Source organism: Suncus etruscus, chromosome 8 (assembly GCF_024139225.1).
Source record: "Suncus etruscus isolate mSunEtr1 chromosome 8, mSunEtr1.pri.cur, whole genome shotgun sequence".
In the NCBI taxonomy this organism is placed as follows: domain Eukaryota; kingdom Metazoa; phylum Chordata; class Mammalia; order Eulipotyphla; family Soricidae; genus Suncus; species Suncus etruscus.
The window spans coordinates 10,678,196-10,699,524 of NC_064855.1; the positions used below are offsets into that span (position 1 = coordinate 10,678,196).

General features: G+C 44.0%; 1 protein-coding gene and 1 non-coding gene across 3 annotated transcripts in view; both read left to right on the top strand.

Moving 5' to 3' along the window:
* The window catches only part of SIAE (sialic acid acetylesterase), a 44,824-nt gene extending 23,553 nt beyond the window's left edge, over positions 1-21,271 (top strand). Inside the window, exons 5-10 of one of the 2 annotated variants that reach the window (XM_049777928.1) lie at positions 4,907-5,087; positions 7,084-7,187; positions 7,687-7,820; positions 15,116-15,273; positions 20,391-20,583; positions 20,668-21,271. In XM_049777928.1, coding sequence (XP_049633885.1) covers positions 4,907-5,087; positions 7,084-7,187; positions 7,687-7,820; positions 15,116-15,273; positions 20,391-20,583; positions 20,668-20,931 — 1,034 coding nt within the window. In that variant the 3' untranslated portion in view covers positions 20,932-21,271. The remainder of the gene's footprint in view (positions 1-4,906; positions 5,088-7,083; positions 7,188-7,686; positions 7,821-15,115; positions 15,274-20,390; positions 20,584-20,667) is intronic. The other variant, XM_049777929.1, reaches the window with a different exon arrangement.
* On the top strand, positions 18,539-18,649 carry LOC126016975 (U6 spliceosomal RNA). The gene has a single exon (XR_007498656.1). It is a non-coding gene; the product is annotated as a U6 spliceosomal RNA (small nuclear RNA).
* Positions 21,272-21,329: the final 58 nt, after the last annotated feature.

Here is a 21,329-nt window from a genome sequence, read left to right on the forward strand (position 1 = left end):
CACAGCCAGCTAGTGATGTTTTGGGATTGTTACTGATTTGTAATCTTTGGCCTTCTGTTTCTCTGGGCTCTGCCCTTTGCCCAACTGGCCTTTGTATCAGTGGCACCTCGGTTTCTTGGTTCCTCTGGATCAGGCTCTATGTTGGGCCCCAGGGATGCAGTAGTGAGTGGGTCCTGCTCTTGGACCAGCCCGGTTTTTGTTCTAACCAGACACTAAAGAACAGAACCAAATATATACCCCCAGATCAGTACGACCCTTTTGTATGAGCTTTGCTTTGATATGAAACAAACCTGTTTCACTCTTTCTGCTGACGGATGTCCTTATATTTTCTCTTTTAACTTTTTCTAATCTGTTTTCTTCCCTCTCAACAACTTGCTTCCCTCACCGTGACACTGTTTTTTTAATTCTCCCCTTCAGATGTGGTAGCTCAAGGCAAGTGCTGTGGCTTCTAGAACGTTCCTGAGCTCTGCACACCTGACCACAGCTCGGAAACACAGTTGCTCCAGCATTCTCAAGGGTCAATTCACATAGTCCATCTTTGCACCCTAAAACACATGTGGCTCTGCTTGAGGCAGAGAGCGCGGCAGTGAGTGAAGCAGGCAAGAATCCCTGAGCCTGTGGCAAAAGCATCATTGTTGAGAATGTACAGTTAGTAATTTATCTATGGAGAAGTTTTTATTTTTTTTTTAAAGTAATGCTCTTTGAGCTCCCCCAATAACAACTCAGGATTTGGACACATTTGGGAATAAATCCTTTTTAGTCTATGTACCCTCACTGTACATCACCAAAACACCCATTTAGATTTTGGATTCTGTATTGTTCTAGGTTCCCCTTAATCCAGGGGTCTCAAACTCAATTTACCTGGGGGCCACAGGAGGCAAAGTCGGGGTGAGGCAGGGCTGCATAAGGGATTTCACACAAAAAAGTCCTCAAACGTCATTATTAACAGTTTTAATTATTTCTTCTGAACACGAATAGAACATTGAGTGAAGATCATGAACAGTTCTTCTGAACATGGCATCTTTTGCCTATTCCTTGCCAGAGACTTGACAGTGCTTCTTCTCACAAATCTGAACCACATTTGGCTTTAGAGAGGAAGCAGTTGAGACCCTCAGTATGGCTTGAAGATGATCATTATTAAGTCTAGACCTGTACTTTGACTTCTTGAAGTTCAATGTGGAGAATAACTTTTCACACAAATATGTGCTCCCAAAAAGGCACATGGTATGCTTGAACATTCGGGAAAGCTCAGGGAAGCTGGGGGGCAATTCTCTCAAAAATTGCCCATGCATGTCTGCTTTTCCACTAATCTCCCTGAACTTGGCTTTGAGATCAGAGTTGCATTGCAGGTCAATGAGCTCCATTTGAAGCACAGGAGGGGCATCTTGCACATCAAAGGAAAAGGGGTCCACAAAAATTTGGAAAGTGGCTCTGTGCTTTTTGAAGTCTGCAAATCTTTGATCAAATTCCTTCTCTAGCTTCAAAATAACATCAACATATTTCTCACCACTGAATGGTATGCCTGCATCCACAAGTTCCTTGCATGCTGGGAAATGGCAAAGGTTTGTCTGAGAGCTGGGATTTCCATAACACAAGTTTTGTGGAGAATGCTCTCACGTTGTCATAGGCAGCACTGATAAGCTGCCCCAGGCCTTGTAACATCTTGTTTTGTACATTCAGCTTATGTGTGATGTCAACAAGAAAAGCTAAGTCCATGAGCCATTTGTGATCACTCAACTCAGAAACAGCATTCCCATCTTTCTCCATGAAGGCTTTCACTTCTTCTCTCAACTCAAAAAATCTTTTCAGGACACTTCCTTTGCTGAGCCAACGTACCTCGGTGAAATAGAGCACATCTCCATATTCTGACTCCATTTCCTCTAAAAAAAGCACAGAATCTCCTGTGCTTTAAGCCCCTGGATCTGATTTGGTTGATGCATTTCACAACAGACATCACATTGTCACACGGCAGGCATTTACTGCAAAGGACCTGCTGATGGATAATGCAGTGAAGAGCAATGGCCTTCTCTACACCCTCCTCTTCAAGTTTTTTTTGAACAAGTGCCACCAGTCCATTTTTTCTCCCTGTCATCGATGGCGCTCCATCGGTTATTATTCCAACAAACCTCTTCCATGGCAAACCTGCATTCTCAATGGCATCACACAGATGCCGAAATATCTCATTAGTGGTGGTCTGGCCATGCATTGGAATTATTGTGAGCAGCTCCTCTGTCAATTCAAAATTGCAATCAACACCACGGACATAAATTGAGAGCTGCGCAGTGTCTGTTATATCTGTGCCCTCGTCAAGAGCAACTGAGTATGCATCAAAACATTTGGTTTTCTCACACAGTTGATAAATGTCACTTGACATGTCAGAAATGCGCTCTGCCACAGTGTTGGCAGAAAGCCTGATTTTGCTAAACTGACCTTTGTTTTCCGGACAGATAATACTTGCAGCCTGTAACGTGCTTTTTTTTTTTTTTTTTTTTTTTTTTTTTTTTTTTTTTTTTTTTAACAAATTCTCCTTCTGTGAATGGTTTCCCTGCCTTAGCAATCATCTCACTAACCATGTAACTAGCTTCGACTGATGCAACATTCTCTTTGGTTGCTTTCTTGAAGAAATCTTGTTGCCTCATTAGACATGCTTTAAGATTGGCAACCTGCGTGGCTCTCTCATTTCCTTGATATTTTGCACATTCCTCAGCATGTTTAGTTGAATAATGGCGTTTCAAGTTGTATTTCTTGTGCACTGCAACTTTCTCTGAGCAAGTAAGACATGTGGGGATGCCCCTGTGCTCAACAAAGAAATACTGCGTCTCCCACTTTTCCTGAAATTGTCTGTGCTCGTCATCAATCTTTCTCTTCACTGCAGGCTTTGATGAAGTCATGATGAAGGTATGACAAAATCTAATTCTGTAATAAACTTCTCTCCCTTAGGCCTCCGATAATGCAAGGGACAGCAGGCAGGAGCAGCGTAAATGATGTCTGTGCTAGGCGCAAAGTATTCGCGATTATTTGCTTACCAAATAATCTCAATAAAAAAATCGCAAAAAATCGCTTTAAACATTTGCATACCCCGAACGGAACTGCTCGGGGTATGCGAATGTTTAATGCGATTTTTTCTTACTAATGTGATTTTTATTGCGATTATTTGGTAAGCGAATAATCGCAAATATTGTGATATTTGAAGGCCAGCTGCGGGCCACAAAATGTTGTACGGAGGGCCGCAAACGGCCCATGGGCCGCGAGTTTGAGACCCCTGCCTTAACCCTTTAGTGGTAGAGACCAGATGGATTTCTGGGTTAGACGGGGCTGTGTGCTAATTAGTGAATTCTATTGGGGAAAGGGACTCAAGCCCTGGGGAATGGGATGGTACTGCAGGCATGACTGCCCAATACCCTGCAGCCTGGAGAGTAGATCCATCTTGTCCCTGTCTGTGCCCCATTCCTGCTTCTTCTCTCCTCACACCTCTCTGTCACTGGGAAGGTTCTCTGGTTTCAAGGACTTGTGCTTAGATGAATATAATGGAATAATCCAGATCATTCTCCCATCTCAGAGACCTAGACCTGGGTCACAGCTGCAGAGGTGAGTCCGCTGTCAGATAGGTGTGTGAGTCATTGGTCTGATTGTTGAAGTATAAACCTCTTTGGACTCTCACACTTTCTCTTTATCAATCATAAAACTTCTTTTTCAGAGTTGGGGTTTGATTTTGGGCCTTTCACACCCAGGACATGTACTATATTATCAAGTCACATTTCTGGCCCTCTGCATTCTTTTTAAGGGACTCCCCATCCACTCCAAGATAGAGAGTCCTGGAATCTCTCCTCTTCACCAGGAATCTTCACCTGGAATCTTCACCTCTTCACCTTTCTCCTTCTGTAGCCTCAGTTTCTAGCAGAATGTTCCCTGATTCTTGTGTCTTTTTACATCATTTCTTGTGCTGAGAATGCCGGTCCTACTGTGTAAACCCCTCTCTGGCCTAGAGCCTCCCCTTTTGCTGATTTGTACCTTGTACCTACCCATTACAGAAGATTTACCAGCAACCAGCCAACTACAGGCCTCCCCTAACAGCTCCCAGCATCTTCCTCTGGTTTTCTAGACTTTGAGTTATAGAAGTAACGAAGGGGACATGGAAGGGATTTGTGCTTTCTAGGACTAAAGGTTCTCAGCAGGAGGAGGATACAGTCCTGTAGAATCCTCAGAGTCTCCACAGGGGGCAGGAGGACATTTCTCTTTCACCTTTCGAGCATGTGTTGATTCAGCTAGTATTCTTCTGAAGAATCTCAGGATTGTAGGCAGCTGTCCTATCATTCTCCACCTCTGCTATCAGTGTCCTGCAACCACCCAGAATTGCCACATCTCTGTCATCAGCATGGCAACACCAAAGACTAGATTTCCCCTGTCCCAGCACCCAGCAAGCTGGTGCCTGCAATGCTGTGGAACACTTTCTTCTGGAAGGCTGGTCCGAAACTGCCTCCTTTGGCCCTTCTACCATGGGTAGGCTGACTGGGTTTCTGTGGTTTTCCTTTCTGGCTTCTTTGTCTTTGTTATCATCATCATAACCACCAAGTTGGTTCTCTAATCTCCCAGGAAATATGAGGCCAATATAAGCTCTCTGTGGAGCTCAGTATATGTGTATGGAGTGAGGGAGGAGGCCTGCATCTTGGAGGGGTGCAGGTGGTCCTATCCCTCATCAAGAGGAACACTAGTGCCCATCCCCTCGATTTTTAGGAACAGGGAGGATAGAGAAACCTCCTGGCCTTAGCCACTTTCAACCATTTCCTATTTTTGGAAGGCCTTAGCTCCCCTATGGATGGCCCATACCCATTCTTGTCACTCAGCCCCATCTGCCTCCCCACTTTGAGTCCATCTTGGGGTTCCCTGACTCTTTTTCTTGGAACAGAAAACTTAGGCCATGGCAGTTTCACCTACATGTCAGCAGTGTGCTGGCTCTTCGGGCGCTACCTGTATGAAAGACTGCGATACCCCATTGGACTCGTAGCCTCATCCTGGGGTGGAACCCCTATTGAAGCCTGGTCCTCTGGAAGGTCACTGAAAGCCTGTGGTGTCCGTAAGCAAGAAAGGTAAGCAGGCGCCTTCTCTTCTGGTCTGAGAGAAGATGAGCACACTGTGGATGTAGTCTCAGTTGGTGCAGGTGACTTGGTGCCTGTGATTGGGCTCATGCACAGGGAAGACATGAATGTAGCATCAAGGCCCCATCAGGAAGAATTTGTGGCCCTTTTCTTTTGTTATATTAACACTTGCTTGGCACTTTCTTATAAGCTGAGAACTTGGTATATATGAATTTTCTTCATACAATAATCGCTTGAAGTTACCGATACTTAGCTACCACATCTCAAGAGTAGGTTAGTCACTTTTTCAGAGAACTTGAGTAAATGACTTCAGCACAGCCACTTGGCCCACACAGATACACTGCTGTAGTGGCAAGGACAGATAGGTCTGTCATTATAGAAATATCTGAGAATGATCATGAAAGCACACTTAGAAGAGACGGGCCCTGAAGGTATTTTTTGGGGGGGGGGGTAAGGATGGGAGAGCAAGAGCCAATCTGGTATCCCATTTGGTATCTCAAGCACCACCAGGAATGATCACCTGAGTGCAGAACCAGGAGTAACCCCTTAGTACTACTGGATATGGTCCCAAAATCAAAACAAATAACACCTCCCGCCAAAAAAACCCTATACTAATTTATTTTATTTAATTTTTTGGCTTTTGGGCTCCCCCAGTGGTCAGGGGTCATTTTTGAGGATGCACCCAGGAATCACACTTAGTGGGCTCTGGGGACCATAGAGGATGCCCAGGATCAAAAACAGGTCAGTATGGGACTGGAGCGATGGCTCAGCGGTAGGGCATTTGCCTGGCATGTGGCTGTCTCAGGACGGACTGTGTGGTTTGATCCCCCAATGTCCCATATAATCCCCCAAGCCAAGGGCAATTTCTGAGCGCGTAGCACAGAGTCACCCCTAAGCGTCACTGGGTGTGGCCCAAAATCCAAAAAAAAAAAAATAATAACCCAACAAAACACAACCAAACAAAAACCAGGTTAGCTGCCAATAAACATTCACTCCAGCAACTTATACTCATTTTATTTATTAATTTTTATTTATTTTATTTTATTTATTTATTTTTTTTTTGGGCCATACCTGGCAGCGTTCAGGGGTTACTCCTGGCTTTGCACTCAGAAATTGCTCTTGGCAGGCTCGGGGGACCATATGGGATGCCAGAGATTGAACCTGGGTCTGTCCAGGTCGGCCACATGTGAGGTAAATGCCCAATCACTGTGCTATAGCTCTGGCCCCCTAATACTAATTTTAACATAGCAATGAATAGTCCAGGAACTACCTTAACTCACAAAATCTGGTTAATCTTGGTCCTGGTCCATTGAAGAGAGACTTAAGCTCCTGCCATAGCTTTGAGAAAATCTTGCCCTAGTGGTGGGAAGGCCTGTCCAGCTTTAGCTTTCAGGAGTCTTGCCCCATGGGGAAGGGAGAGGTATCCAGTTTAGTCCAGAGAATAGTCTGCCTCCAAGTGGGAGAGACCTGAAACCAGGCCTCCAGACCTCAGAAGACATAGGAGGAACACTGAGAACTAGGAAAATGGACACTGCCAACCATAGTTCGCAAATGAGCACTCATCTAAGTCTCTACACAGAATTCGAGAAATACTCAGAGCCTTAACAAGTTCTTCTCTTGACCCAGCTGTCTTGGGTCAATATCTCATTGCTGGGAACTTGTCTTAGGGAATTGGTCAGGCCCGCCACAGGGCTTCTGCTCTTGGAAACGCTAAGGGCATTTCTTGCAAAATAAAAAGCCTGGAACTGATTAGGAATCTGTTAATTAGATACTCTTTGGGCCCATTTATTGTGTGAACACAACTTGGAACAAAGCCCACATCCCGGATATTCTTGGGCTTCTTTGGAAGCCAAGGAAAGAACCTTAGGTGAGAATTGGCTGCTGGTGTGTTCTCACAGGGGAAAAGGGGGTTCAAGGTCCTCCTGAGTTGCCTCTGTGGAGGTTGGAGAGCATCCGCCTTGACTCATGGTGAGTCCTCTTGTTGCAGGTTGCCTGGCCCCGGCTTTGGACCCCAAGAGCACTCTGTCCTCTGGAATGCCATGATCCATCCTCTGCAGAATATGACCCTGAAAGGGGTCATCTGGTACCAGGGTGAGTGTCTGCATCCCTGTTTCTCTATGGTTTCAGCTGCTGTTGCTGTTGCTGCATCACCCAGCCCTGAACTAGTGACTACTCGTGGACAAGTGTCTCCAGCTCCTGGCTCTGGGGGCTGAGCTGGGGGTGTATCTCTCTCAGGAAACTTGAGCAGGCTCTCTAGTGGCAGCTGGAACAGCCTGACCTCTCCTGCATGCTGCTGCTTGGGCACCTCTCCCTCGACTGTGCCACCTGAGTGCTCAGATGTGCTGAGATAGTTCACAGAAATCGTCCATATTGCAACTTCACGCTTGTGGGAGCGGGAGAGGAAGCAGAGCTCAGCGCTGGGCCTTTGTTGGCCTCAGGAGCCAGTCACACAGCCAGCCCAGAGCCTCCTTGAAGGAAACCCTGCTCCCAAAGGCGTGGGCAGAGGGTGGGAGAAATTGGTGCCACTTTGGAGTTTTCCCTGAGCCCCAAATCTGCCAAATCAAGCTTCAGTATAGACTTTGTCTTTTAGGGGAGGCCAATAGATTTATTAACAGAGACCTGTACAACTGCACCTTCCCTGAGCTCATAGCGGACTGGCGTCAAACCTTCCATGTGGGCTCCCGAGGACAGACAGAGGAACTGTTCCCCTTTGGATTTGTCCAGGTATGTGGCAAGGAAGTGGGCTCAGAAACAGTGGGTTTAGGGTGTGTGGGGGCATCTCCCTCCCAGAAGCTCATCCCATCCTTTGTGTTCACAACCTGTCACTTGGATCAGACTTAATTCATCTTGGTTCACTGGTGGTACAGAGTTATGATAGATTTTTGGATTTAATATATTAAATATTTATGTATATTATATGCCAGTTACAATAAATATATGTTACATATATCACTGGTATATTTTTGGACCTAACAATCATCACATGGTGTCCCTGGGGACTAGGGCAGTGACTTAGAGCATCTTGTCTCCTTGCAAGTATATGATCATGAGTTTAAATCCCTGGTGATCTGGCATCACAAACATAAATACTAACAATTAAAAGAATTATTTGTAGAAATAGTTGATAAAAGAAAAAGCTAAAAAGACTTCTAATTCCACAATGTAGAAATAGATGTTTTTGGCTGGTGTATTCTTGAAATGGGAACCACATCACACTATGGTATCATCACAGCTTGCTTTTTCTGGTAATGACATGTTGTAAACTTTTTGGGTGGTTGGGGAAGGGCTGGGCCATAGCTGGCAATGCTCAGGGCTTCCTCTTGGCTCTGTGCTCAGGAGTCACTCTTGGTGATGCTTAGGGTACCATATAGGATGCTATGGATTGAACCTGGGTTGGCTGCATGCAAGGCAAGCACCCTCCCCACTGCACTTTCTCTCGGGACCATACTAAGGCTTTGTTTCACACTATGAAATATTTTCAGCAGAATTTATAGTGATTTGGAGAATATTCTGAAATGGTCATTTATGTAACTGGTCTTTCTTTCTTGGCTAGTACTTAGGTTGCTTTAAACCCTTTCCTTTTATAAGCTGCAGCTCATCTAATTCCCTTGTACTTAAATTATTGCATTTTAATTATTTTCACACATAAATTCCCAGAAATGAAAATGTGGGGTTAAATTGTATGCCTATCAAGACTTTGAATGCATCCCCAATTTTCTCTACAAAAATAGAAGACTGTCCATAGATTTATATTTTTAGCACCTCCATGGGAGAATGTCCATGTCCCCATACCCTGAGCCATGTTGTCCCTTATGCCTCTGGGGTGACCATGCCTTGTCCCCCTCAACTGTCCAGGCTCTTTCTCGAGGGCCCCTTTTCTCCCCAAACCCCATAATCATCCACATCTCTCTACCTGGATGTTAGGATGGTTTTGGGGATAAGCCCAAGTTTGGGGGGACCTGATGACCCCAGATGCTTTGGGCTGGCTTGACCATGGCAGGAACATGTGACCTCATGTGGGTGCTTGCTGCTTTCCCAGATCCCTGTGCAATCTCGGCTTTACAGTGAGGCCAGAGCTCTGGCTTTCCTAGAACCTTGATAGCAAAATTAGGGATTATAAAAACATGGTCCAGTTCTTGGATGCTGACAGGGAAGATGCTGTTGTTTGAATTGGACTTACCATTTTAGCTGGCTGCTCCTCACTGCCTCACATTCCTTCTCCATTGCCCATCTGTTTCACTGGGCTGCTTCTTACTTTTATTTTCATTATTTTTTGTTTTTTTGAGCCACACCCAGTGGAGCTCAAGGGTTACTCCTGACTCTGTGCTTAGGGGTCGTTCTTGCTGGTGCTTGGGGGACTGTTGCAAGTCAGCCCCTGAAGAGGTTGACTGATGGAGGGATGGAGGATGAGGTCTTTCCCCTCCAGCTCAAAGCGTCTGCCACCCTGTCTAGCCGACGGTTCTGAGGTAAAATGGCGGGTAAACAGCTCGCAGACAGTAAGGCTTGTGGAAATATTAGCTTTATTCGGTGGACTAGACTGAAGTCCAAAGACTCAGCCTCAGTTCCAGCAAAAAGCCTCTCGCCTTCCACAGACCCTTGTTTTTATCCCCCAGAATCAGGTACCACCCAATGGTGGGATCAGATACCAACCAATGGTGGAAGCAGAATCAGGTACTACCCTAGGTGGGGGCAGAATGCCAGGTCACACCCTAGGGTAGGGCACAATCCCCAATCAGGTTAGGGTCAGTAACATAATAATCCCCTAAAACATTTACATACACAGCAGGGGACCATATGGGATGCTGGGCATTAAACCTGGGTTGGCCTCATAGAAGGCAAATATGAGTTATGATGTGCTGTCGCTCCAACCCCTCTTCTTATTTTTTTAACACATAGATTTTTTTTGGGGGGGGGTCACACCTGGCAGTGATCAGGGATCACACCTGGCAGTTTTTAGGGGCTCATATAGGATTCTGGGGATCAAACCTGCGTTGGCTGCACACAAGGAAAACACCCTCCCCACTGTACTGTTGCTCAACCCTATAAAGATTTTTATAAACCTTATTTCTCTTATAATTACTTTTTAGTCATTGTCTGTCGCAGAATTTTTTTTGTCTTTTGAAACAAAATTATTCTCATTATTTTTAAAATAGCAGTTCCCCGTCACCAATTCTGTTACTATCTGTGAGATCTGCATTTAGACTTATTACTTTGTTTGTATTTTTTTTTTATTGAAACAATTGTGAACTACAGAGTCCTACATAGTTGAATTTCTGATCTACAATGGGTAAGGGCCCTTCCCACCACCAGTATCAACCTCCCTTCACCACTAGACCCAGAGAGCATCCTATCCCACCACCCTTTGGCTTCCAGTCTTTCTTTATTCCTTTTCTCTTAGTTTTATATAATAATGTGGGAATATGTGGTCAAATAGTGTAATCCATAACCCAAGGTTCTATGAAAAAGGCAGGAGCCCCAATATAAAAGATAAGAGATAAAAATACAATAAAAAAGGTGTGTGTGTATGTGGTGTTGTTATTGTTGTTGTTTGCATAGGCACAGCATAAATGGGGAGAATAGAAAGGAAAAACATTTGGCCTAGAAACAGGAAGACCTTACCCAGGAAGCATCCTGGAATAAGACCAACTACAGACTCTAGGCATACTAAGTTGTCTAAACCCAAAGTCTTTCTCTGTGGTCCCAATAAAAGCACTTCACAATCATTGTCATTACTATTAGGTTTCTGTAGTTAGAGATCCTGGTATCTCTACAGATCCGTTGTCAAAGTCAGGGTGACACGGAGCATCTTCTAATTTCATCTCACCATTAGGTGGCCATGCAGAGAACCCTGCCCTGAAAGCAGGTTGTTGCTGTTACTAAGTTGTCAGGATGTCATATGAACTGACTTTGGAGCAAGTCGATGCCAGGGCAGCATTAAGACCTTCCCTGGTAGAAGTTCGATTCCTGGTGCTAGTGTAGAAAACTGTACTGTTTTCATAGATGGAATTCAAGGTTCAGGGGGTGAAAGTAGGCTTATTATTTTTATGTGTATGTAATAAAAACATTGGGGGAAGGAGGTTGGGGCCACATCCAGAAGGGGATGTTCCTGGCTTCATGCTCAGGAATGACTCTAATGGTTCATTTGGGACCATAGAGTGTGCCAGTGATTGAACTGGTATTGGTTACATAGAGCAAGTGCTTTTTTTTTTTTTTTTTTTTTTTTTTTTTTTAGCAAGAGCTTACTAGTTTCTCTATAAACTAATTTTATTTAGGAAATATGAGAGAAGAGAGAAGAGGAACCCAATGAAGTAAAGAAAGGATTTAAAACCCTCTAAGTGGGGCAGCAGATCATTTCAGACAGAAAAGTCTGCACTAGGATCTATTTTTCAGCCAGGGCTTATGGGAATTAGAGAGAATTAGCAGTTTCAGCCCCTGTCCATCTTCACATTTTTTAGATGTTGTGATCTGGAAGGTGCTGGAATATAGCAGTGAGCTGAGACATCTGGTCTGGCTCTCAGACTGATGCCCTAGGCTTCTGGGCACTAAATCTGTGACTATCCACACTCAAGTATGTGGTAGCTTGTGGAAATTAAAGAATGGAATGTTTGCCTGTAAAGGGTCATACCCTGACAGTCAGCTGTGGTGCTGGAGTGGCTCTGGAACCCAGAACCTGGGTTTGGTTCATTGTGTGGGCTGATACTTATGGGATCCAAGCGTGAGCATTCCTGAGCAGAGCCTTGCTGTTTTGGTCAAGATACAAAACCTCTGCTCTTTGAAATATTAAAGTATGTGGATGGTATTTTAAGTGGACGATGTCAGATAATGTTCACACTTATTGTTAGTAACAAGAAGTGAGAAGTTGAGGGACTTTTGGGCTATAAGCAAAGAAGTGTTTCTGCAAAATGTTGCTTGCAGTAAGGGGGCACAGATGGAGATGTGGGTTTTGCATAGTGGGGAGAGACCTTGGAAGAACATTTGTGTTTGTGCAGGACAGAGGCAAACTGAAGCACAGGATGTAAGAAGCACAAGAGTCTGGGGATCAGCCCCTAGAATGTGCCTTTCTCAAAGGTCTGACCAGCGGAACAGGCTGCCTGCCACTGTATAGTCTTCGCCAGTCACTTCAGTCCTCTTTGGCTTTTGTCTCTGCTTTGTTATTGTCAGCGGCAGCATTTGTGCCCCTCACTGAGAGTCTTTTTTTTTTGGGGGGGGGCCACACCCGGTGGTGCTCAGGGGTTACTCCTGGCTCTATGCTCAGAAATCACTCCTGGCAGGCGCGGGGGACCATATGAGACACCAGGATTTGAACCAACCACCTTAGATCCTGAATCTGCTGCTTGCAAGGCAAACGCCGCTGTGCTATCTCTCCGCCCCCTCACTGAGGGTCTTAAGTGTCCTCTGACAGATCTGGACCAACGTGGGTGTCCACTGGGGTGTGGAGTGTGGTGGTGCCCTCCAGTGGTCACTGCACAGCCTGCAGGAACAGAGTGGCCAAGTAGAAATTCTCAGTCAATTGCCTGGACTTTTTTTTTTTTTTTTTTTCCCCTGGTTTTGACCTGAGCTTTTATCCCAGGCAAGACTTTTTCTTTTAGGTTTTCGTATCAAGCAGAACCAAAACAGGTGAAGTTAAAGAAGATATATATATGAAATAAATAAAAATGAATTTAAAAAGTAATTAAAGAAAAAAAGTGATGGAGGAGGCTACCTTTAAGTTTGGGAATAAACACACTAAGAGGAATTATTATAGAGGTATTAAACATACAAAGGAAATATAGGCATCCCCATTAAGTCTTTGAGATATTCTTGTGGGGTGAAATATATTCTTGGGGGGTGAAATCTAGGGCACATTTTCATCACACACCATGGTTTTGTTGAGTTTGAGAAATGATTTGCAGCATGAAGGGATCAGGTAGTGTCATTGAGCTGGAGGTCCTTCTGGAGCTGAATCTGGTAGCATGCAACAGTCCACATTTGAGGGGTTGAGAAGAAAGGCCACATATCATGAATCAACAGGAGTGTTGGTTGTAGTTGACAATTTTTGTATTAATAACTAAATTTATGGAACAATCATTCAGGCAGAGTGTGGCTGCTGAAGTCCAGGGCCATCCTTGCTGGTGCTGGTCAGTGGGACATGTACTCCTGGGCCTTGAGCTCAAGCCTGCCCCACTGCAAACTGTCATTTGGAAACAGTTGCCTTTTTCATTCCCTGATGTCTGAAAAACTTGATTTCCTTTACTCAATTCCTTTTTTATGCTATTTGCCTAACAAATGACTGGCTTTGGCAGCTTAAAATAATATTCATGGTTCTTCAGGTGAAGAGCCTGGGCATTCATGGCTTAGCTGAGGCTTCTATTTAGGGATCTATTTAGCTAAGGAGGGGGTCTCCTTCCAGGGCCTGTAGCTGAGAGAAAGAGCAGGACTCTGAAACTCTGCAGTAACCAACACTGATGTTTTTAGGGTTGGTGGGAGAGTCTCTAGCTCCGACCCACTCTATTTTATTTTATTTCATTGCGGGGAGGTATAGGGAATATTTTGGGGGTGAATGATTCTTAGGGGCTACTTTTGGCTCTGTTCTCAGGACTTACTCCTGGTGGTACTCAGAGGGACATGTACCATAGATCAAACCAGTGTCAGCCTTATATAAGGCAAGTGCTGTCTCCAGCTCTTAGATCCTCTTGCAAAGGGCATGACTCCCCAGATATGCACTATCATACTGGGGCTACTGTGGGTTTGGGCTGTGCACTGGACTCTTGGGCACATCAGTGGGTTTATGGGGTGTCAGGGATAAGGAGGATCTGCTCCAGTCAGAAGTTGGACTTTATCCTGTACTGGAGAAGAACATTCAGCCATACCAGGTCTTAGAGGGCTAACTTGGCATTGGTACATCTCAGCTATACTGCAGCCTCTGCCCAAGCAGACTGGATGACAGAGCTGGGAACTAGGGTCGGGTGAATGGGCCCTTTTCTACAGAGACCACCAAGCTGAGGGCAGAAAGGCTGCATGAGGCTGGGGTCTTGATGTATTTTGCTCATGCTCAGGAGCCAATTCTTTTATGTGTTCTTCCAGTGACTGGCCCTGGTGGGATCCTTCTGGGCCATATAACAAGGAATCTCATGTGCACTGGGGGCTCTAAAATCAGGAGGCTGGACCACTCGCTGCAGCAGTTTTTCCGTATTTCTGTATTTTGAATTTCCTGTATTCTTCATGCTTCCTGACGGCATAATTTCCCCACTGACAGAGTCTCATGTCTTGTTTATCATGGCCTTTACATGCACACAGCCTGCTGTGCACATGGCAAGAACAGAGTTGCCTGAGGATGCCTTTGTTAGGCAGTGTCATCTCTGTGTTTCACTTTCCCAGTGATTGGTGACAAAGGGTCCCAGATTCACTGTCTTAAGAAAAAACAAAACTCATGACTCCATGTTTGGCCAGGCTGGCACTCTAGAGATGGCTCGCCTTGGTGCTCTGTGATTGCAGCCCAGCTTGCTTCTGTGACTGCAGTTGGAATAGAAGGATGGAGAATCCACTGAAGGTCTCTGCTGAGTAGTTGTTGCTGGGATATCTTCAGGAGGGTATATGGAGCTTTCAAACATGGTTGTCCCTGGCTTCCATGGAGGATGAAGTCAGTAGCCAAAAGAACACGTATCCCTGCATCATGGGCTTACTAAGATCCTGAGGGAACATCCTTGACCTCCTGATGGGAGTGGGCCAGCTGACACTGGCATGGAATGAGGATTCTGTAGGACCACGAATGTCCCCCAAGCTCAGGAAATATTTGAAGGAACATGCAAGGAGAGGGAGAGAGACAGGGATGGGGAAAGGAGAGAAGCAAGGCCAGTTATGATAAAGACAGCACAGTTCACTTCACTTGCAGGCTAGAGGCCCACTCATGGTCCCCTGAGCACTACCAGAAGCATCTCCAGTATACTCTGACCCTGAGCATCCGGTGTGGCCCTAAATCCCCAAGTCAAAACCAAACTGACTACCGAAAGAACTGGCATAACAGTCTCTCTCCTTTTTAGTTGTCTTCCTTTGTGTCTGAGAAGATCCAAGATGAGGAATTTCCCATCATCCGTTGGCACCAAACAGCCGACTTTGGCTATGTCCCCAATCAGAGGATGCCTAACACTTTCATGGCTGTAGCTATGGACCTTGGTGATAAGTACTCGCCATTTGGCAGGTATGGCTCCTTCTTATATTTTGCTTGAACAAGACATTTTTTTAATCCTGCTGTTCTCTTTCTAAGGGACAGAGAAGGTAGTTTAAGGATTGATCTCTGGAGCACTGCAGGAGTAGTCTGGTTAATCACTGGCACTGCAGGGTGTAAATAGTAGTGCATCCTTGGGTTCTTGCATTGAAACACTAGTCCAGTTGACTTCTCTATCCCTCCTCCACTGAGGAAGTCCTTAATATTCCTGTGCCTCAAAATAACAGATACTTCTTATGCACAGGACATGTCCAGATGAGGTCAACAGAAGCTTTGATCACTATAGGATCCCATAGATACAGATGTTACAGGTGGACCTTTGCTCTCCTCCAACACTCTTATGACACTATGTGCTTCCTCCTTGGGCAAGCCCAGTTTCTCTGCTCACTGGACGCTGGCCAGAGCATATCTTGTGAGCAGCCTCACCAGGGGAGGGGGTGGTTATCTGGCTCTAGACTGTGAGAAGATTTCACTTGTGAAATAGAGTAGTAATACAGCCCTAGTGTCTGCATTAGAGTGGAAATCGAATGAGGAGCTGTTCCCAAATGATCGGTTATGGAATGACTGAGTGGGACATGCAAACCAAATACCGAAGGGTCAATCCCGATAAAATGGCCCTTTCTTGGGTCAGTTCTCCTGGGCTAATTCCTGTGGTTGCCTCACTTTCCTCCCTCCCTATCTTTGTTGCTTTCTTCCTTCCAAGTCATCTGTTATTTCAAGACTTCCCCACCTAGGATTATGTCACCAATTGCCTTTAAAAAACATATTTTTTTTTTTGTGGAGTGGGCACATCTGTGTTCAGGGACTTACTCCTGGCTCCTTGCTTAGGGATCTCTCCTTTTGGTGCTCCGGGGGATTGTATATGGCTGCACATCAAATGGGGATTGGTTCAAACAAGGCAAGTGTCTTAACCCTTATATTCTCTTTCTGGCTCCTCACAGTTTTTTTAAAATTTTATTTTGTGGGGGTGGGTGGTGGTTTGAGCCATACCTGGCTTACTCCAGACTCTGCTCAAGGGGCATGGTGCTTTTTTTTTTCCCTTTGGTTGAGCGGTAGCTCATCACTTGCTCTTATTTTTTACTTTTTTACTTTTTTTTTTTTTTTTTTTTGGTTTTGGGGCCATACCCAATAGCACTCAGGGGTTACTCCTGATTCTATGCTCAGAAATCACTCTTGGTGCTGCTTTTTTTTTTTTTTTTAAATAATAAATAAGATAGCAAACCGCTGGCAAGACTCAGAAGGGAAAATACTCAAATAAATTGGATCAGAAATGAAAGGGGAGAGATTACAACAGAATACCAAGAAACCCAAGCTATCATGAAAGTTTATTATGAACAACTGTACTCAGTTAAGCTAGAGAACCTAGAAGAAATGGATAGATTTCTAGAAAAATATCATTTCCCAATACTTGAAAAGGAAGTGGAAAGCTTAAACAGGCCAATCAAAGTAAGTAAATTGAAACAGTAATGAAGAAACTCCCCAAGAGGGGTCAGAGCGATGGCGCAGGAGTAGGGTATTTGCCTTGTATAAGGCATCCTGACCCAGAACGGACTATGGTTCAATTGCCCAGCGTCCCATATAGTCCTACAAGCCAGGAGCGATTTCTGAGTGCATAGCCAGGAGTAACCCCTGAGCATCATCGAGTGTGGCCCCAAAATCCACCCACCCCCCAAAAAGAAACTCCCTAAGAATAAAAGTCCAGGACCAGACAGGTTTACAGGTAAATTTTATCAAGCATTCAGAGAAGAGTTATTACCATTGATTCTTAGACTCTTCCAAAATACTGAAAAAATGGGAATCCTCCATAGTCCCTTCTGTAAAGCTAATATGCTCATTCCCAAAGCTGACAAAGATACCACCAAGAAAGAAAACTACATACCAATCTCAATAATGAACATGGATGCAAAAATCCTTAACAAAATCTTAGCAAACAGAATCCAACAACACATCAAAAAGATTATACATCATGATCAAATGGGTTTCATCCCAGGGATGCAAGGATAGTAAATATACACAAATCAGTCAACATCATATACCGCATAAATAAAATCATAAAAACACATAATATCAAATTGATGCAGAAAAAGCATTTGACAAAATCCAACATCCATTCATGATGAAAACTCTCAGCAAAATAGGTGTGAATGGAACCTTCCTCAAGATAGCTATCTATAAAAATCCCACAGCCAGGAGCGATAGTACAACGGTTGGGCATTTGCCTTGTGCACAGCTGACCCAGGACAGACATCGGTTCAATACCCAGTGTCCCATATGGTCCCCAAAGCCAGGAGCAATTTCTGAGTGCATAGCCAGGAGTGACCCTTGAGTGTTACCAGGTATGCCCCCACCCCAGCCAACATTATTCTTAATGATGAACAATTGAAAGCATTTCCACTAAGTCTGGCACAAGGCAACTATCTCCACTATCTCCACTCTTATTCACTATCTCCACTCTTATTCAACATAGAAGTCCTAGCAATAGCAATCAGACAAGAGAAGGAAATCAAAGGAATCCAAATCGGAAAAGAGGAAGCCAAACTATCTATTTGCAGACAACATGATGATATATATCGAAGACCCTAAAGAGTCCACAGAAAAGCTCCTAGAAGCAACCAATACAGTAAAGTGGCCAGTTACAAAGTCAATACACAAAAGACAGTTGCATTTCTTTATACAAATAATGTATAAATTATTATTTATATAGTCATAAATAATAATAAAACAATAAATACACAAAATAAAAATAATAAATAATAATAATTATTATTATTAAAGGAGAAAGAGATCAAAGAGTCTATCCCATTTAAAATAGGGTCCAAAAGTACATAGGAATCAATCTAACAAAAGAAATGAAAGACCTATAGCAAGAAAACTTCAAAATACTTCAGAAAAAAATTGAAGAAGGCCTAAGGAAATAGAAGAACATCCCATGCTCATGAATTGGAAGAATCAGTATCATCAAAATGACCATTTTACCTAATCTACTATATAGATTCAGAGTAATCCCTATTCAAATTCAGACACACTTCTTCAAGGACTTAGAATAATCAGTAACAAAATTTGTGTGGAACTATATAATACCTATGATAGCCAAATCAATACAGAAAAACAAGAAACTGGAAGGCATCTCATTACCTAATTTAAAACTCTACTACAAAGCCACAGTGATCAAAACAGCATGGAATTGGAACAAAGACAGATTTTTAGACCAAAAGGTCAGAATAGAATATCCAGTGATGTGCTCGCTTGAAGCGGCAGCACATATACTAAAATTGGAACGATACAGAGAAGATTAGCATGGCTCCTGCGCAAGGATGACACGCAAATTCGTGAAGCGTTCCATATTTAAAAGAAAAAAGAATATCCAGTGACAAACCCTCAAGCATATGGTCAACTAATTTTTAAAAAAGGAGCCATGAATATGAAATGGAACAAAGACAGTTTCTTCAAATGTTGTTGGAATAATTGGATAACTGTGTGTAAGAAATTAAAGATTGATCCATATCTCACACATTACACAAAATTCTATTGAAAGTGGATTAAAGATCTTGAGATTAGGCCCGAATCCATTAAGTTAATTGAGGAAAACAGGCAGAACACTCCAATACTTGGACTGCAAAGACTCATCCTGGTATTGGCTTATTCCAGAGTGGCTTCATATGACCTAAGACTTGGTAACAACAACAACTTGCTTTCAGTTCAGGGTTCCCTGTATTGCCACCTAATGGCTAGATGAAACTAGAAGACACTCTCTGTCACCCTGACTTTGAAATAGGATCTGTACAGAAACCAGGATCTCTAACTCCAGAAACATGACCACAACAATCATGATTGTGAAAACCTTTTACTGACCACAGAGAAAGACTTTGGGGTTAGACAAGGTAGTATGCCCAGAGCCTATAGTTGGTCTTATGGCAGGATGCTCCCTGTTTTTAGGCCAAAGGTTTTTCCTTTCTACTTTCCCCATATTTTGTTGTGCCTATGCCAAAAAAAAAAAAAAAAAAAAAATTGCCACTTTTTTTTTTTTTTTTTTTTTGGTTTTTGGGTCACACCTGGCAGTGCTCAGGGGTTATTCCTGGCTCCAGGCTCAGAAATTGCTCCTGGCAGGCACAGGGGACCATATGGGGCGCCGGGATTCGAACCGATGACCTCCTGCATGAAAGGCAAACGCCTTACCTCCATGCTATCTCTCCGGCCCCCCAAAAATTGCCACTTTTTAAAAAATATTTTTTCTTTTTTATTTTTTTTATCTCTTATCTTTTAAATCAGCCTCTTGCCTTTTTTCACAGAACCTTCGAACATGGATTGCTTTGTTCTACCACATATTCCCACTTTTTTTTTATAAGACTAAGAAAGGGGGCTGGAGTGGTGGGGCAGGCGGTAGGGCGTTTACCTTGCATGTGCTAACCTAGGATGGACCACAGTTCGATCCCCCAGCATCCCATATGGTCCTCCAAGCCAGGGGCAATTTCTGAGTGTATAGCAAGAAGTAACCCCTGAGTGTCACTGGGTGTGGCCCAAAAACCAAAACAATAAAACAACAACAACAAACAAACAAACCAAAAAAAATAAGAAGAAATAAATAAAGGCTGGGGACCAAGCACCAAGTGGTCTCAGATGCATTCGTGGGGAAATAAATAAGGACAGAATTAAGTATCCAAATCAAAGTCAGTGATAATAGAATCAAGGGACCTAAACTTTAACAGTCTAAACTTAAAGGGGCCTGTTATACTGGCAGGCCAGAGGGGCAAGGGGTGGTGGTAGAGGATGCACTCTGGGACCATTGGTGGAGGGAGGTTGACACACTGGTGGTAGGAATGGGCCTGACTCAATGTATATCTGAAATTCAACTATGAAGGACTCTGTAGATCACAATTGTTTCAAGAAATCAATCCTGCCAGACTCAGGGACAATATGGGATACCGGGATTGAATCCAAGTCAGCTGCTGCAAGACAAATGACCTACCTACCTACTCTGGCCCTTATCCTTACCTTATCCTTACCTTCTTAAGGGTGTTTTATATATATTGCATTTTAAAAAAAAGTATTTATTATTGAGCTCAGACTCAGAAATTTGTTCTGTCCTGCAGCATTCATCCCCGGGATAAACAAACAGTGGCATACAGGCTGCACCTGGGGGCACGTGCAGTGGCTTATGGGGAGAAGGTCATCTTTCAAGGTCCAGTACCAAAGAACATAGAGGTCTTGGCTGAGGGGAAACAGCTCCACCTCACATATTCACAGCCCATCCAGGTGACGGCGCAGAGTGACAACATCTTTACGGTGAGAATTACAGCACATCTGGGGTGCACTCTGGGTTAGCCACATTCGCGGTCTAACTGCTCTTATTCCTCTGCTCCCTGGCAGGTGTCTTGTTGCAACAACAGTCAGTGCAAGTGGCTTCCAGTTCCCATGGACACTTTCTCTTCCCAGTCCCTGAGCCTGAATATCAGCTCCTGTCATGGAGTCCCGGTGGCTGTCCGCTACGCCTGGGCCACCTGGCCCTGCGATTATAAACAGTGCCTGCTATACAACCCTGCCAGTACCCTGCCAGCTCCTCCATTCTTTGCCTGCATCTCCCACCTGCAGGGAACAGCACAGAAGTTTGGTATGTGCCCTCATCTGTCGTAGACATATGTGGGGTGCCTCAGATCAGTGCTTCATGATATTTTCCTTCGTTGTTGCAAATCACCTTAAGCACATCCCCAAAGCTGTTTGTCAGTCTTACTAATGGTAATGTAGATGATTGTAACCAATGACTGGAGACATTTGGGGAGGTGCCAAGGGATGCGCCATGTTGAGAAAGGCATGTGGTCATAGAGAGAAGGCCATGCAGGCTGCTGGGACACGAGGAAACGGGCCTCACAGGCTTAGGAAAACCTGACAGCAGAGGCCATCATTTCTAGTACCTCCCTTTCTTGCTAAAGAGGGTTAATAATAATAATAATAATAATAATGATAATAATAATAAAATAAATACTAATAATGTGATAATAAAAAAACCAAAACAAACCATGAGACTGAAGTTT